This window comes from Seriola aureovittata, chromosome 18, assembly GCF_021018895.1.
Source record: "Seriola aureovittata isolate HTS-2021-v1 ecotype China chromosome 18, ASM2101889v1, whole genome shotgun sequence".
NCBI classification, from domain to species: Eukaryota; Metazoa; Chordata; class Actinopteri; order Carangiformes; family Carangidae; genus Seriola; species Seriola aureovittata.
In genome coordinates this window covers 6,024,820-6,042,143 of record NC_079381.1, presented here as the reverse complement: position 1 = coordinate 6,042,143, position 17,324 = coordinate 6,024,820, and the positions used below count along the sequence as shown (strand labels likewise).

The window sequence follows — 17,324 nt, the reverse complement described above, 5'->3', positions numbered from 1 at the left end:
TGTGCATACATCACCTTTATATATCCATACATAAATTCCAGGTTACCATGCATTCTTTCACTACCATATAATTCCTGTACAGACAGTAACAATCTGTCAAATAGCTACTGAGAACCAGAGACAAATTCTTTGACTTTTTACTTGGCCAGCTAAGTTTATTTTGATTTGGAATGATTTCCTCATGAGTAGAAAAAGCAGAATATCTAAAAAAAAAAAAATTAAATAGAGAATCTTCCTGGCTGAAGAATTCTTGACTTTCCAGAAGTAGTTGAAAAGTACTTCATAAATAAATTAATTTCCTGATTTTATACGACACAAAACCAGGAAAAAAGACATTCAACAAATTGAATGTGTAAGCCCAGTCATCATCATCATTGTTGCACCATTAACCTCTTTTGCTCCACACTGGTTAATATGGCATGCTTAAAATAAAAAGATAACTTCTGATGTTTTTATCTGTATGATCCTACAAGGAATGTAACCTGTGGAGTTTCTTGGGAAAGTGTCAATGACACAGTGCAATAAGGGATTTAGTTCAGTGACACAGAACAGTTTAGTCTTCGTACAGTAAAACATAGAACACATACAAGGTGTTAAACATGAAGTATAAACTATTTTTGTAGCATATCTCAGACAAAAAAGTTTGGCTGTGAAATGCTTACCTGTTTCTCTTTGTATTACAACTGTCAGTGTTGCAAGACAATCACAGCAATTATGGATATAATGATTCTGACTTCTCTGTATTTGAGTTGATGAGCTGACATAGAGAAAAAGAGGAGAAATTACATACTGTAAGAGACACTACTTATTCCAAGGAACTTGTTGTTACTTTTCTGATTAAGTAAAATCTGACAATAAATCTATCTATAATGTATCATTCAGTGTGTTCAGTGTGGACATTTATTTGCACAGATTGCCATATAATAGCATTATTATAATGTAAGCCTATTCACATTCTGAATATTTATCTATATGCGATCCACAATTGAAATCAATATCTTACTGCCTGTCAAAATTTCATAATAATATATTTCTCTTCAGCTCACATTGTTTTTCGTAAGTCATGCATACTGTGAAGGAACCACAGTCTGTTGGTGGACTCTGTGGAGGATTGCAGAGTTTGTAAGACTCCTTGGCACAACAGACGCCTTCAAATGTGTAAGTGATAGTTTCACCACCCACATGGACACTTCAGATCCTTTATTTTTTTTCAGAGTGAGTGTACCCACTGAAGAAAAGAGAAATTCAGCATTCCTGAGCAGTGGCTTGCTAAGAAATGCAGGAATGTGAGGAACACCATCAAAAGGCTGAGCCCACGAGAAAACAAAGTGAGATGAATATTTCTTTGCCAGAGGCATGTTCAGTTAGAATAAACTGCCAGCTGCAGTATCCTATTAGACTCAGTGAAGCTGTCGATTCACTCCCAGACACTGCTTTCTGACCCACTTCACCTTTCAATGATTTCAAACCCTTTAATTGACGTTTGCAAAGACAAGGTCCCCCTCAATCTTCCTCAAACGTCCAGCAGCAGCGCGCCCCTCTGCTGGCCACCTGCCCCTCATCCCAGAGACAGACAGCAAAACTCTCAGCAAAGAGGGGACTGGACACCCCTGCTGAAAGATTCAGATTTGCAGTGACCAGCTGGCAGCCTGAGTTCCATGTCTATCCATCTTTAAGGGTAATCTGCAGACCTCACTGTCAACTGTTTTCACTGGGGCCATGTCTGTGATGCTTAGTTTTTAATGACACCCGTTCACAGTGAGATCTGTGGATTATTCAGAGTAACCAGGACATGGTCTCCAGACATTGCTGATGAGTTTTTAAATTCAAATTTGGATGCCTTCTCCCTTTTCCCCTTTAATTCTTTTGGGGAAACAGACATGCTGCCCTCCCATGTCAGTTTAACAGAATAATGAGACTACAGCCATGCTAGTAAAGGCAATACTGCAACACATTGAGCTGAAGGTCAATGCTAAAATGCTCATAGTGCCAATGGTAACATGCAATGTTTAGCTGGTATAAATTTTACCATGTTCATTGAACTATTTTAAAGTGTTAGCATGCTAATTTGCATGGTACTGAACACACAACTGAGGCTTATGGGAAGGTCATTTTGGGTGACCTGGTCCTTTAAGTTCTAGTCTGAAGTTTCAAGTGTTCAGCTCTGTGTGTTGAGGCAAACTGGACTTCCTCTGAGGCTGAATGCAGCTTGTGTTACTGTCTGAGGCAGCAAGGCACAAAAACAAGACTTTCTTGTTGGGATGTTTTCATCCATGACTGGAGCCGTACAATGTGTGCATGAATTACATCTCCTAGTTTTAGAAACTGGTAGTCAATACGACAGTGAGAGTAATTCAATATACAGTGTCTGTTTAAGGCAACATGTAATCTCCATAAAGCTGTCGTTCCCAAGGGGAGCAAAACTATTTCCCTGCTGTCCTAATGCAACATGCTGTTACCATGGATCATAATAAGATACTTTCAACAACAACAAAAAAGTGTAAGAAATCACTCTACTTTCTTTATAACTGTTAGGAAGGAAAAGGAGATTGATGTCAAAGTTTTCACATCATTCAAATTAAATGTCCTGTTAAAGCAACCACCTAACAAGGCAACCTTCTTTCTAACATTGTCTTTCTCGCTCAGTCAACTGTGTCATATTTGTGTAACTATGCCAGTCTGAAAGGGATGAGTAAAAACTACCCTGCTTTTTGGTCTGTTGTCCACTAGAGGGCCGCCAAGACTTGAGGACTTGAGGGAAAAGTTTGCTATTAGGGGTCCTATATTGTAAAAGATTAAAAACAATACAAGATGTGGTCTGGATTTGTGTTATGATTCACAAACACCAACAAACCATGATATGTAAATGTTTGTATTACAATGCTGAATCAAATACTAAAGAATTTGCCAAACATTTAACTGAAAAAAAATATGTTTTTTCACATATCTCAACAGGCATTTATCACACTGGTAAAAGTCAATTTTGTGACTTTTATATTTAAAATGTTGAGCTCCAGGAGACAACAGAGGCTCTCAGTGTGAACGTGCATCAGTTTCCTCCTCAACAGAAAAAAGCATGTGTAGAATATCCTCAGAATGGATGTCTTTGTAGAAACCGTGGAGGAAGGTGTCAGCTGGTGCTGTCTGATCTGTGGGGTGTTCCTGCAGTAAAACAGATGTTGTCCAGATGTTGTTTGAGCCTGAAGTCCTCAATGGCTTCCTCAATTTTTTTTCAACCTCTTACAATGGAAATATTAAATCAAGTTTAATATATATTTTTACTTTTATATGTATTTTTTTTTAAAAGAAATGACTGTCTTTATTGAAAATGTCATGTAGGATTTTTTTATTTAAGAAAATATTTGATTTTTACCCACCCAGATATAACTCATTATGTATCAGTTTATATGTTTCTTTCTAACTTTCCTGCAATTGCATGTGTCAGTTAAAACACCCAAAACATCACAAACTGCATAATTTAATGTTTCAACTATTTAGTGAATCCTCAGCAGTAATGACTCAGTATGGAGCATTTAGAAGAATCAGTTAAGTCTTTAACAATAATTGTTATCAGGATCAAGCTAGCTACAATATGCTCCAATTAATAATCAACACTAACATGGTATTTATAATTGCATATAATTATAAATATCCTTAGTGGCATAGTAACAGTGGAAGAGTATGTTTAGTAAGGCAGAAAACAGAACAAAATAAACATCCAACGATCTAAAAACCCAGTTTCCATGGCTGTCTGCCAGGTGTGGACAGCTGTTTTCTCTGTTGTCTCGGCATTGTGTAAAATAAACACTTACAGTGAGTCCAACAGAAATTTTCATGAGCAGTTCATTTTTTATAAGCTTTTCCAGAGCTTTCAGTCTGAAGCAGTTTGGCAGGACATCATGCCAGCTGTGCTTTTTAATACATGAAATGATCATGAAAAGTCGATATATGTGTTAACAAATGCACAAACCATGATAGCAATGGAAGGTAACCATAACTGGTCCCAGTTTTCCATGATAATAGAGGGCACTCAGTCAGAGAGACTTTCTCACAATGGTTATTTCCTCTCCTAAGTTGACAGAATACCTTTGACCGGCACTTGCTTTGGAGGCAGTGGAGCTAACCGGTTCGTATTTTGAGGCACATCTCTATCATCCAAAAACATCCGCAGACTCTTCACTGACTTCCAAAAAGCTGTTTGCTGCTTAAGTTGCTAAAGATTGCTGCATGTTCTCATTATCCAGCTTTAGACAACAATTTTGTAAAACATAAACATTTTGTTCATGCTACACCACCAAGTGCTGAGTTCTCTAATTGCTCTAAACCCCTGAATGTCAGGTGTCCAAAAGAAGACGAGTCTTTGTTTTTAGAGGGAAGAAAACATCTCAAAATGATCATTTAACATGTTTTTACAAAGTGAATACATTACAAGCTGTGTTTTTCCCTTCTATACATTTTAAATAATGTTTCAAGGCCTTAAAAGTAGTGTTTTGCAGTCCGCTTTACACTCCTGCTGCAGATATTACAATCACATAATGAACAAATTACAGTCCGGCAATTAGCAATTACATCACAGTCACAATGTAATGATTTTGTTGTCTGGAATTGTATATTTAATACATAATCATGAGCAAAATAAATGCATCTTCTTTGCACAGAAACATGAAACTAATATGACATCTTGACTGCATAACTCAGGTGAAAAAGCACATGCCTTTGAATTCTCTTGTTTTCAGGCACATTAATGTTAAATGACCAGATAAGCACATAGATACAAACTTTACATTCAATGCTTTTCATGCAGGTGTGTGGCAGAGGGGCTCACAGTAATATCTCAGAGAGGTACACACACTCCTGTGGTACGAAACGTTAGAATGATGTAGTATAAATTAACAAAATATGTCGTTTTCAGGAACAGTGGGTTATAACCTCAATCGTCTGGAGAGCAAGTAAAGTTTACCTGTGAGAATCTTAAAGAGCTTCACTTTGCCCAACCTCAGGCCTTTAGTGAGCATGTGGATTCCGTGGAGCATCATTCAGACACCCGTATCTGTACTGAATTAGTGTTGTATATGACATACAGGCACCATGCACAGTTTACATAGACATAAACCGTAGGGCTTAACTTTGTACCATTCAGAAGTCCACCACGACAGACAGGGGCAGTGTTGTTCAATATGCACGGCACGTTCTGCTGGATATCTGACTCAGACGTGGCTGAGATTAAATTTACAACCTTTGCAAAAATAAAAAACACCTTTGCATTCAAATGTTTATTGAGACTGTAATAGAGAGAGACGGTTTGATTCAACATGTCAGGGAGTGTAGTGTTTGATCAATGTGTAGCTACCTAGTGTACCACATAAAACAGCAAAAAGAATTTGGGATTAATTCTAATGGCCTACAAAAACACCACAACCAAAGGCCTTATAGAGATAGGCTAGATAGACAGACAGATAGACAGATAGATGAATGGATATCTAGATAGACAGTGGGACAGACATCGAGACAGATGGATGTGTGCATGTACACGCCCATGTGTCCGCCGCCCCTCTGCAGGCGGTGCAGCGGGCCGACCAGGGGAGTGTCGTAACGGGGAGTGTCCAGGGCCAAGAGCATAAACAGCGGCTCCGCACTTCGCTGGCCCGCCGTCTCGACGCCTCTCTGCTCCCGCTTCAGCTAGAAGCGCTCACCGCCGCTCAGTCAGGTCCAAACCCGTCCGTTACAACCCTACGCGTCCAGGTACGTTACAACCCCACTTTTCTTCTATGGAACAACACAGCCTGTAGCACAGATTGCAGGACGGTAATTTGATGCCTTAATTAGAGCTACAGTAGTGACCCGTTACTTTAACAAAGCTCTGCTCTGATGGGAGAAATACAGTACGGAGTGAAACAGGAGATGTGGCTTCTTACTGCATGAACAGTGTTTCACCTGAACACAAGTTCTCTTTGTCCAGCTCATTCAAAGAGGTGTAAACCACCTTTTATCGTCAAAAGTGCAACGCAGCCGTTGCTATATATGGACAGGCAGTGGAAAAGCTGAATGATGATTAAAACGCAGTGGTTCCACCTTAACAGGCCATTCTTCCTTAACTGTATAAGATGGGTTGAGGCTGCCATCATGTGATTCAAACCCTAAACAAAATGTAATTTGCTGTGTTTCGCTGCATCATAGTAAAAAAAAAAAAGAAAAGCCAAGAAAGTTTATTTGAAAGTTAAAAAGAACTGCTCAGCAGCTCTATATGCTGTCTATAGGAGGTCTCACTATTTGGTTGTGTGTTTCTATGACAACCACCAGATGCCTCCAAATTAGATGGTATATACAGCTGCTGAGGCTGCTCAGCAGCTGCTTATGCTGTCTATTTGGAGGCATTTGCAGGTTGCCATAGAAACGCACAACCAAATACTGAGATTGTTCATTGAGGAAGTTAGTCACAACATCCTGTAGAGTGGGTGTTTGTGGCAGCAACCATATAAGGTGTCTGTGTATGTGTATAAACACTCAGAAAGCACTGTGTCAGATCCACAGTCAGCTGTCAGACGGACAGAGATTATGGGATGCCTGCATCCACCGACTGTACTGCACCCACTTCAGATTTAGATACAAGCCGTAGACAACTGTGTGCACACACACAGGGCAGGATAGCAGAGTGTTTGTATGTGGACATATTCTCTGTCTTCACCAAGGACAGAAAAAACAGGAAATACCTTTCTTCTTTACTACAAAGTCATAACGTTTGAACACATTTCTAGCGCTCGTTCATTTATGTTTAGGTGTTTCTCGCTGTTCAGATTTCTTGTCTGGGCTCAAAACCTGTCAGAAAACAGACACAGCATCTGTGAAGGCACCAAAAAGGTTTCTGTGTTGCCATACTGTTGCCTGAAGTTTGGGTTTTCCCCCTTCTGTGAGCCAGGCAATCTAAATTTGGGAGAATGTCCTCACATGAAAAAGGACAGCATGTCTTTTGGTATTTAAACATTAACAAACGTTATGATGTTTCCTGACAACTGACCTATTGCGGTTATGCAGTCATGCAACGATTGTCCTCCTGGTCCTCTCTGAGGAGTAAAAGTGGAGGTGACATCGTGGTACTGCTGTGAAAAGTGTTGAGGAGGAGGTTGGATGGTTGGTTTGGCTTAAACATTAATTTGGTGATTTACAAGTCAGAAGATGTCAAGATTCAAACTGGGCCAGGGCTGTGCAGGTTAACTATAACCATTGTTTCAGCATTTAAATAACTGTATGTCTATGTTAAACAGGTTATGCAATATTTTTTAACTTAAACATTCAGAGACCTTTACTGTTTTAATCAAATTTATTATCTTTTTTTGACTCAAAACATCAGATGTCTTGTGGCCTGTAAATCACCAATTCAAGGTTTTAGTTGTGTAAACTCAATTAGACCATAACCACATTTTGGCAGCTCAGAAAACGCACGTATGAGTCATTTTTGTAACTGTGTTATGGGTCGATGTTGGGTGGGGCAATGACAAAAGACCTATTTGGCCATTTAATTTGGCATGAAATTTGAATTTAGAAGCTATAGTGAAGCTGAGACAGGACGAGCGAGTACACTGACAGATAGAGATACATGTACATCAAGTAGAGTCGCCCTCAAACACACCCCTCTAAAAGCCCTTATGTCTTCTACATGAGACAGTAACTATCACAATCTATACTGAAATACACGAGAGAAAGTGGAGTCAGCAACACATACATTGTTGATGATGATATTCACTATATTTCAGGAAAAACGTTTGGGGTTTCCCCGATGACTCTGATATGGTCAATGTTTTTCCAGACGAGGAAACAGAAGGCCACACTCCTATCTCATGACGTACATCATGTCATCTTGTAGCTGCTTTGCATTTAGGGTAGGACAGTGGTTAAAAACTCTGCTTCACTGTATTTAATGTTACACATTCTGCGCAATATTGATATATATCCTTATCTGTACATATAAAGGTTAAACAACATGTTAGATGCATATATCTGTCTTTGTAACATTGAACTGCAATATCAGTGTCAATCCGACAAGATGCCATTTTGTCATGAATATGACTTCATGTGCTTTAGGCGAGAGAACTGGTTTCAGTGGCTGGCTCCTTGAAGTGTGTACAGGTGGATATTCCTGAAAGAGCCCCTCTCATATCCTTTAATAACCCCCCATATATCAGGACGGTTATTTACCAAGTCATAAACACTCATTTTAGTTGTGTCTGTTTTACACTGTGTAAACAGAAGAAAGAGGTTGCGGCTAGTAAAGAGTCAGTGCATGTGTGTGTGTTATCTGATGTGTCCTGAGCGAGCTGCGGGGCAGCCAAGCAGGCCTCAGGAGCCTGAGAGTGGCATGCATGGAAAAAATGAGTCATCAAGAATCCCCCTTCCTGAAAGAAGGAGCCTCTTTTTTGGGGGGGGGGGACTCAGAACAAGAGCCCAGAAATCCATAATTTCACAGATAAATATATTTAGTGCATGTTTGTGAAGTGGGACACCAGCAGACAAATCACAAGGGCTTTTAATATTCCATGTCATACGAATCCACTTTTGCTATCAGCACAGCAGATCAAGTATTAAGTTTTCACTCGGGCCTCAAGCGGAGGCAGACAACAAAAGAGAGGCTGGTAAAAGTGGGGGAGGGGGCTAAATAACTGTGCTTGGAATGACACACACTTGCTCCATGTTTGTTTGGAGGTGTGGAGGGGTGGTGGGGGGGGTGGGGTCGGGGCACAAAGAGCCAGCAGATGAGGGTGTAGAAACCCGACGAATACCTCCAGCTCTGCAGAGGCGTGGGGTGGCCTGCAGACACCATCTGCTTTAACCAGCATGCCTGTAAAGACCCACTAACCAACAGTCATGTGACCTGTTCTATTTAAGCTCACAGCTGAGTCAAACTGCAGTTCCTTGAGTCACTTGAGTCGCAACCTGGAGCAGCCAGCAACATTTAATGGTTAATGTTTGTTTTAGTCAGCTGCTGCCCTTAAAAGAAAGAGAAAGAGAGAGAGAGAGACAGAGAGAGAGAGAGAGAAAAACACAAAAAATATTCTCTAAAACTTAAACTCTTTGTCTCCCTGTTAGATTCTTTTGTTATTATCCAGCTTTTGTCAAGAGTTGTTATCACATTTTTTAATACTGGCTTTGATTTTTCAAAGTGTGAGGTGATTCAGATGCTGCGTATCCCCTCTGATGTTTGCTTTATTAAGTCACAGACAGTTTCTAACTCTGGGATGAAACAGCTTTGATGTGCAGAGACAGACAGAACATTTCTCCCCATCAGAGGGAAAGATCACAGTCAAAGGCAGCCGTTTTTATTTAGTGCCACAGAGACTCAGATCTTTAGGATACGAAGTTGCATTTTCCGTGAGTTAAAATTTTCAGAGTAAAGGTATGTGGCTGTTACTGGATGAAAAGGCTGTCTCCTTGAACTAGTCAAGTTTTCAGGATTTTTTTTTTTTAAAAGGAAAGACGGCTCTTTTTTCAGACTTTGAGAAAGCTGCATTTGCAGTACGTTTTTGAACATTTATCATGAGGATTGAATGGGATACATGAGTACTGTTGTCATGAAATTCACAAAAATGCAAAACTTTACTTAAAGTGGTTAAGAAGTGGAAACTGAAGTTTTTCTGTTGCTCTTTACTCTGGCCACAGTTTTCGGTGTTAATATGCCCCGTGTTGCCTTCAGGGACTTTGTTTCCCTTGCTGTACATCCGCCTCCGTGTTAGTGAGGATCCTCTTGCTTCACTCAGATCTGTGCAAGCAAGCTGTTCTCATATTGCTGGGTGTGGCAGATGACATTAATGATTGGATGAAGTATATGAAGCAGAAGTTACTGATTTACTTCCAGTAGCTTGGGAACATTAAGTCACTGTATTCTGTCACCAGTTTTCTGCTTCCGTGATATTTTGGAAGCAGCAGTTTGCAGGATGTGGTATTAACCTCATCTAGATGCATTTTAAACACTGAGTGATAGTTTGTCACCATATGTGATTGTATAATGCTAGATGGGGTCACTAATATGACTAAACTCATTATTGTTGCTTGCTTAAAATAATAGTTGATTTTCATGTCTGTGTGTCAAGTGTGGAGCTGGCGAGGTGAATAGCCTAGCTTAGCATAAAGACTGGAGGCAGGGGGAAACAGCTGGCACTGTTTCCCCTTGTTTTCAGTCTAAGCTAAGCTAATGGCCTCTTGACTCCAGCAGTATCGATCTTCTCATCTAGCCCGCAGAAAAAAAGGCGCAGTCTCTAAAATCTCTCTAAGCTCTTCCTCTAAGTTGAAATATTGCAGTAACTGAGCCCCGTCTTTAGCTGGTATGATTGATTAGAGATATGAATGAATACCACAGTACTGTAGACATTACAGTGCTCTGAACATCCTGTGAGGAAGTGCTTTGGTGCAGTCTTGCATACTTTCCTGTCAGTCTTTCCAGGACTGGACCGTTGTGACAATCCAGTTCACTTCAACCAGTCACCGGTCTGAACAGGGACACACACTCTTGCTATTTGTTCTGTGATCAACATGGCTCATTGGAAAAAAGAATGACTGAGGATTAACCAAACTGCAATGGCCTGATTTGATTCCTTGGACTGTTATCAGTGCTGGATAGTAAATAAACCAGGCTATCATCACTGAAAACAATGTGTTGGGTCACATGTTATAAAATTGTATTAGCATCTACAGCACCCTCAGTCTGAAGACACTTGATAAGTGTATATGTCAGTATTCAAAGTTTCCACATTTAATCATTTCCATGTCCCAAACATGAGTTCTAACTATTCCCTAATGACAAAAACCATCCAAATCACCATGGAGACGATAATAAGACACCAAAACCTCCTAAAGTCTGTAGAAATCCTGGCAGCATCCGCACCAGAGAAACAGACCAAATCAGCTGATGTAGCCCTATTCCCCCTTCAACTGGTATTAATCGATTGGTCACTGTGTGTTATGGCTTGATAAATTAAAGATTAAAAATTGTTAATACTTAACTCACCTAATGCTTAACTTCTGTGATGGTGCCTGTGTGTGGCCACAGTCTGCAGACCTGCTGTCTGACTGACTGTCTGAGGATTCAGGCTTTTCCCAGCTGGAAAATCTGCACCTGGCTACTTAAGAGTTACTGCAGGAAAATTCAGCTTTCCACGTCCTCCATCAGCCTGTAATGACCGTAATGGAATTGCCCAGCAGCCCCAGTTGTTCTTTGTCCGGCCAAACCCGGGCGCAGATGCTGCAGCGTCAAGTTCAGACTCTGCACAACCTTGTGTGCACTTAGTTGTTTTGGCTGCATTTCCACTGTTTTGACTGCATTCACCCCAAACTGTCATTTTACAAATGAAGTTTAAAGGAGCTACAAAAGGGTGAGGTCTTCATAGTGTGACCCAATTAGCAAGATATATGTATCAGATATAAGTCAGATATTTATCCAAATAATTCGTATCAGAGAAATCTTCCAGCCAGCCACCACAATGTTGTAAAATGCCAGAATGAAAAATCTGGAAGGTTGACTGTGTGTTGCTGCCAAAATGATCCACTTACGTTTCCATGTGGGAACTCCCCTTAGCTACAGAGTACAGTGCAGTGGGTCTGGGTGTTACATAAGAGCAGAGTAGAAATGGGGAAAAGGATCCCCACGTTTGTTGGCCCGGTTGCTTCGATACTGAGGCGCTTCCCTTTTCCAGGGTCAGCAGCAGATTCCTGCCATGTTTGTGGGCAGACGGCCACGTAGAAGAATGGACGATTCTTGTTCCATTGTGGATGGTTAGTCATGCAAATTGAGAGGCAGCAGATCCAAGCAGCATTCCTGTGGAAAACTGGATTCTGTGTCCATTCTGAACTACATGACCTCCCGTTTGTGCATGTTTTTTTTTAATGTAATACCTGAACCTTTATGCTTTATGAATGTCTTATAAGCACGCTGCCTTTTAAAAAAAGGAGTTATATTGAAGAAGAAGTGCACCATGAGAGGTCACAGAGGCTCTTTTCAGAGAGGTCAGGTTCTAATTTGAGAACACAGCTTCACTTTTGAGAAAGTGTTTGCGCTCTCTGTGCAGTGTTTACTGTGCCAAGCATCGGTTAATATGGAGGTTGTTGGAGTCAGGGTGTGTGAGCAAAAACTCTTGCGACCAAAGAATTGCTCCACAGAGTTAATTGTGTAAACATCATGTTTGCAAAACACTGCAAACATTTAGGTTCAACCACACGAGAGGTAGAAGATGTACTCTGATTGTTTACTTAACAGTCTTCATGTGACAAATAAGTAGCAACTACAGATATAGTGGCGTCAACAGTAGAATATTTGCCTCTCATTTTGCCTCTCATATTTCGAAATATGAAGTAGCAAGTGATGTACAAATAAAATTTAAAGTAAGTCTTTGCATATGTACAAAGGCAAGGGGACTTATTTGTTTGCACTACTCTAACCTTCTTTGTTATTGTGTCTTTTATCAAACCAGAGTAAAAAGGAAGTGTAATACTAATTTTAAACCTCTGTCTGCAGCAGAAGAACGTTACCACCCTCCATAATCAGTTCTTTGAAATTCTCTGACACTGACATCTGAAACGTGTCCACAGCAGCAGAATCAGATGATTTCCTCACTGTTATCTTGTTCTATAAGCAGTTTCCAGACAGCCACAGCAAAGATCTTAACAAGATGCTCAACTCCAATCTTAAAAATCTCAAACATCCACACATGCATAATGAGAAGTCAGCGGGCCGTGAGCCAGCTCAGCGCAGACACGTACTTGAAACTCTTGATTGGGCGCCATGTGTTTTTTTTGCTGTTGGATATGAGTGAAGTGTGTGGTATGAGTGTCCATGGATGTTTAGGTGTGGGTGTGTGTGACTGACGAGTACAATAACGTCCAGGGATGTCTTCTGATTCTGTAGTCTGATAAGATTACTCAAGTGATGCCGCCTGAGTTTGAAGACGACACATTTCTAACAGTGTAACAACTGGAGATGTCAAGTTGGAAATATGAGGACTTTTACAGGTCTAATGAAACATTTCAAATGCAAAGATGCTATCAAGTTGCATTATGGGAAGTGTAGGGTGCAGCATCTTTGGAGTGTAAACCATATTAGGGACTAAAAGTGAGGATATCTCAGCCTCTGCATTTGAGAGTGCTGGTTGGATCAGACGCTCAGATGCAGGGAAGCGCACTGGAGGTCAGGATGAGTGCACAAAGGCAAAGTTTTTACTGACTGTCCAATAGGTCATACACAGTCCAAAATGGCAAACAAAGCAGGCAGGGGGCAGCAGGCAGGCAAAAATCCATCAACCAGGATCACTGTACACATGAGGGGACAGAGACAGTGTGGCGAAGAGCATGAGAAACAGGGGAGTAAATGTACACAGGGATGACTGTGGGGATAATCAGGGCCATGTGAGTGATTGGGAACCGGTGCTGCTGATGACAGGCATGCTGTTTGCATGAGGAACAGGAAGTTCCTCATGCAAACAGGAAACAACTAAAAAAAAAATCCCATCATGCCATCTCAAGTAATGTTGAAAATCCAGGATTGGGACTGCTTCATAGATTAATGATGTGCATCAGTGTGATGAAGTTACTCTGATTTGTCCGGTATTCAATGGAGCTGCAAGTCTAAGTCTAGTGTGCAGCGTCATGCAAGTCTGTCAGGTATGATCAGCATTCAGTCCTGACGAGCGACACTTTCCAAAGTTGTGTTTACAGTGTTTCACAAGTCCTTTCATGCATAGGTCTAATAATTCAATCATCAAGCTGCACATCCACAAGGTCACTGACTGATTTATTGTTTTAATGATGAGGGATTTTATGCTTTGTAGTTTTAAATCAAATCTTTGAGGAGTCATGACTCATCATACGATTCATCGAGCCTTTCTTTGTTGTATAGAAGCATCTGCATTTATGTTTTTCTACGCATTTATGCAGGTTCTTCCTTTGATTTGCCTCCGTCTGCATATTGTTATACAAAAGTACAAAGAAAATTGTGTCATAGCCAGTCTCTCCTCCTGTATATAATTACACACAGTATTCCTTCAACCGCCATCATCGGCAGTTATGACTTGGCCTGAGTCATTACTGCCAGGACTTCCTCTTCCTCCTCACTGGAGGAAACACTCTGAGCAGAGGGCAACAGTGACTAACCCTGTTGAGCATTAATATCTAACTATAACCCTAAACTTTATCTCTGTATCCATGGCAACAACTCAGCCTTAAAAGGAGTCGCTTCATGTTTCCCAGAGCAAACACCTCACAAATCGAGAGCCCCGGTCTCACTTTTCAAAGGTTATTACGAAGCTTTACGACTCTTATCTCTGCAGTATTTGACCGCCGACTCGGAATAATCACAGGGGTAGAAAAGCAATAAAATCTCAGGTGTGTGTGACTTCTCTGCAGGCAGGATGGCAGCGCACCACCCAGAGTTTGATCGGGCCGGACAGAAGCCGGGCCTCCAGGTGTGGAGGGTGGAGAAGTTCGACCTGGTGCCAGTCCCAGAGAACCTGTACGGGGGATTTTACACCGGAGACGCCTACCTCATCCTCAACACCATCAAACAGCGCTCCGGGAACCTGCAGTATGACCTCCACTTCTGGCTGGGTGAGTGCAGTGAGGCGGGAATGAGTCGGGCTAGACAGCAGATGAAATTGTGTCTTAAACTTGAATCACAGCCACAAACACTGCAACAAAAAAAAAAAAAGAGGTCCTTGGATTGAAGGCCACTTAGCAGCCGGCAGACATGAAATCACAGCATTTTTCCAGGCGTCATTTATTGTTGAATGATTTTTTTCTGGTTTCCACGGAGGTGTGGCGAAACATAGAAGAGCTGATCTTATTTTTCCAGTGCAGCTACGACCCTGTTTAACTCGCAAAGCCCGTGGGGATCTGTGTCTGTGTTCCTGAAGCCTAATTTCACCTGACAGTGTCGCTGCATTGCAGGTTTTTTACTGTAAATGTGATGTGATGTAGGAACTGTGTGTGCACTTCTGTCCACTGTAAGCTCACAGACACTGATGTGTGAACCGACGCTGCTGCTGCTGCTGTGTTTGATCTTTCTGACACGTTCACATCCTGCCTACTTTGACCAGCCTGGAAAATTGTGATGGGCCTTTTTTCTTTTCAACGAGGGAAGGACAGATGTGCTTTTGTAAATTGTTAACGGTTTGTGAAAGTTGAATGAAATATGAATTCGTTTTTAATAGAATAGTAGATAATACAATATTATATTTAGTGTTTGAAGTACTCAGACCCCTGACTTATGTCAAATCAGCAAATATTTAATTTCAAAGTAAAGCTCAGAATTCAAAATTGGACCTTAAATGAAATCTGAACATCAAAAGTAAAAAAGTCAGAATAGTTGATTATTATCGCTTATGAAATGCATCGACGTCTAATGTTATATATTATGAGCATGAACAATGCAAATGAAAAGGAGGTACTACATACAAACTATGCCGTATACATTGAGCTAACGTTTGTATGTAACATCTGAAACTGCAAAGTAACCTGTGGTCAGATATTACATCATACCCGGGACAGAATAATTGTCTGAACTCAAACACAAGAGAAGGAGAAATTACTCTTGCAGTTTTCCACTGGATGCTGATTGATTTCAGTGTCTGTATTTGAAGTCAAACTGGGATCTGGTTGAGGCAAAAGTATTGACAGAAGGTGAGTGACTGGGTCATTTATCAGGATTCAGCTCAGGGCAAACATAAAACCACAAGCTGAGTCTGCTCTTTTTTCCTTTATTGATTCCATGTGCTTTTAGTCCGCTCGACTGATCATGGAAACGGCATTTACCAGTAAACAGGATATGATGTAACCCCTCACATATGCCACTGAACTCCATGTTGTGAGCAGAAATAAAATAATGTCGCAAGTATTAATGTGTCTGCCGGGATGTGACCCCTCGCCGGTCCCGCACATCGATCTCCTGAGCGAGTCCTCAGTGAGAGAACCCGTCAGACACAAAATGTGACTCTCTGGGTGGATGCAGAGGATGTCTGCTGAGAACGAATGAGACGAGGATTAAGATGGAGTGCGTGTTTGGTCCTTGTGGTGCAGGTGATTTCTGCACTCAGGATGAGAGCGGCTCGGCGGCCATCTTTACTGTCCAAATGGACGACTTCCTCGGGGGGAAACCAATCCAGTACCGCGAGGTCCAGGGACACGAGTCCAAAACCTTTCTGGGCTACTTCAAGTCTGGAATCAAATACATGGTAAGATGTTGTGTCTGTACATAGATAAACATCTATCTGCAAAAACTATGACACATGTGTTTTGTGTTTTTTTTTCTTTTGTTTTTGTGCATTTTAAATTTAGGATAATCTGATTTCTGTCTGTTTATGAACATTTTTAAGCTCATGTTTCATCATATTTTAAATGATAAACTGCATGTCTTATTCAATATGTGTACAGGGGAAGATCAAGTCATTTATGATATAATATAATTTTGTCAAACATGTATACATTTCCTAATATCCATTAAAAATTGCATTATATTTAAATGTTTTCATATTCTGCTGAAGAATCACTGCACTCAATAAAAGTAATAACACATAACATGAATTTTATCATCCAGCATCTGTAATTAGAAGATTCATTTTGTTATGACATCATTATTTTGTCAGTGAAGTGTCTAAATGTCCCAGTAGCCATTAAAATGGTTTTAATAAGTCTTTGACTGCAGTTTGGTTGAGGTGCGAGCAACAATCTCTTTAAAAGGCAGGTATTTTATTTTGACAATTCAATGTGCAACTCTTGCCTTCCAGAAAGGGGGCGTGGCGTCTGGGTTCAAGCATGTCGTCACCAACGAGGTGTCTGTGCAGCGGGTGCTCCAGGTCAAAGGTCGCCGTACTGTCCGGGCAACAGAGGTGCCGGTGAGCTGGGATAGCTTCAACCAGGGAGACTGCTTCATCCTGGACCTGGGAGATGTGAGTCAGACGGAGCAGATTATTACTAGATATACATTATAATATTATTTTATTATATATATTATGTTATTTGTCTTTGTGTTATATGTCACTGTCGCAATTTGAGTTTTGTACAGATCTTAAATCTACATTAAAGAAGTCTTTAGTTCTGCCAGTTCCACCTTCAGTAAAGATTTTATTCACCTTCTTTGCGATCTGTTTTCTGTTTGTTTTTTTTTGTTATACAGGAGATTTTCCAGTGGTGTGGCTCCCAGAGCAACCGCTTTGAGAAGCTGAAGGCTACACAGGTCGCCAAGGGTATCCGTGACAACGAGCGCAGCGGGAGAGCCAGAGTGTATGTCTGTGACGAGGGGATGGAGAGAGAGAAGATGTTAGAGGTGAGATCGGTGAATGATGAGGACAAGC

The 17,324-nt window shown here is 40.9% G+C and overlaps 1 protein-coding gene across 2 annotated transcripts in view; it reads left to right on the top strand.

Moving 5' to 3' along the window:
• The first annotated feature begins 5,583 nt into the window (after positions 1-5,583).
• gsna (gelsolin a) overlaps positions 5,584-17,324 on the top strand; it is a 19,709-nt gene continuing 7,968 nt past the window's right edge. For both annotated transcript variants that reach the window (XM_056402829.1, XM_056402828.1), the window contains exons 1-5: positions 5,584-5,742; positions 14,383-14,583; positions 16,051-16,205; positions 16,758-16,919; positions 17,147-17,296. In XM_056402829.1, coding sequence (XP_056258804.1) covers positions 14,388-14,583; positions 16,051-16,205; positions 16,758-16,919; positions 17,147-17,296 — 663 coding nt within the window. In that variant the 5' untranslated portion in view covers positions 5,584-5,742; positions 14,383-14,387. The remainder of the gene's footprint in view (positions 5,743-14,382; positions 14,584-16,050; positions 16,206-16,757; positions 16,920-17,146; positions 17,297-17,324) is intronic.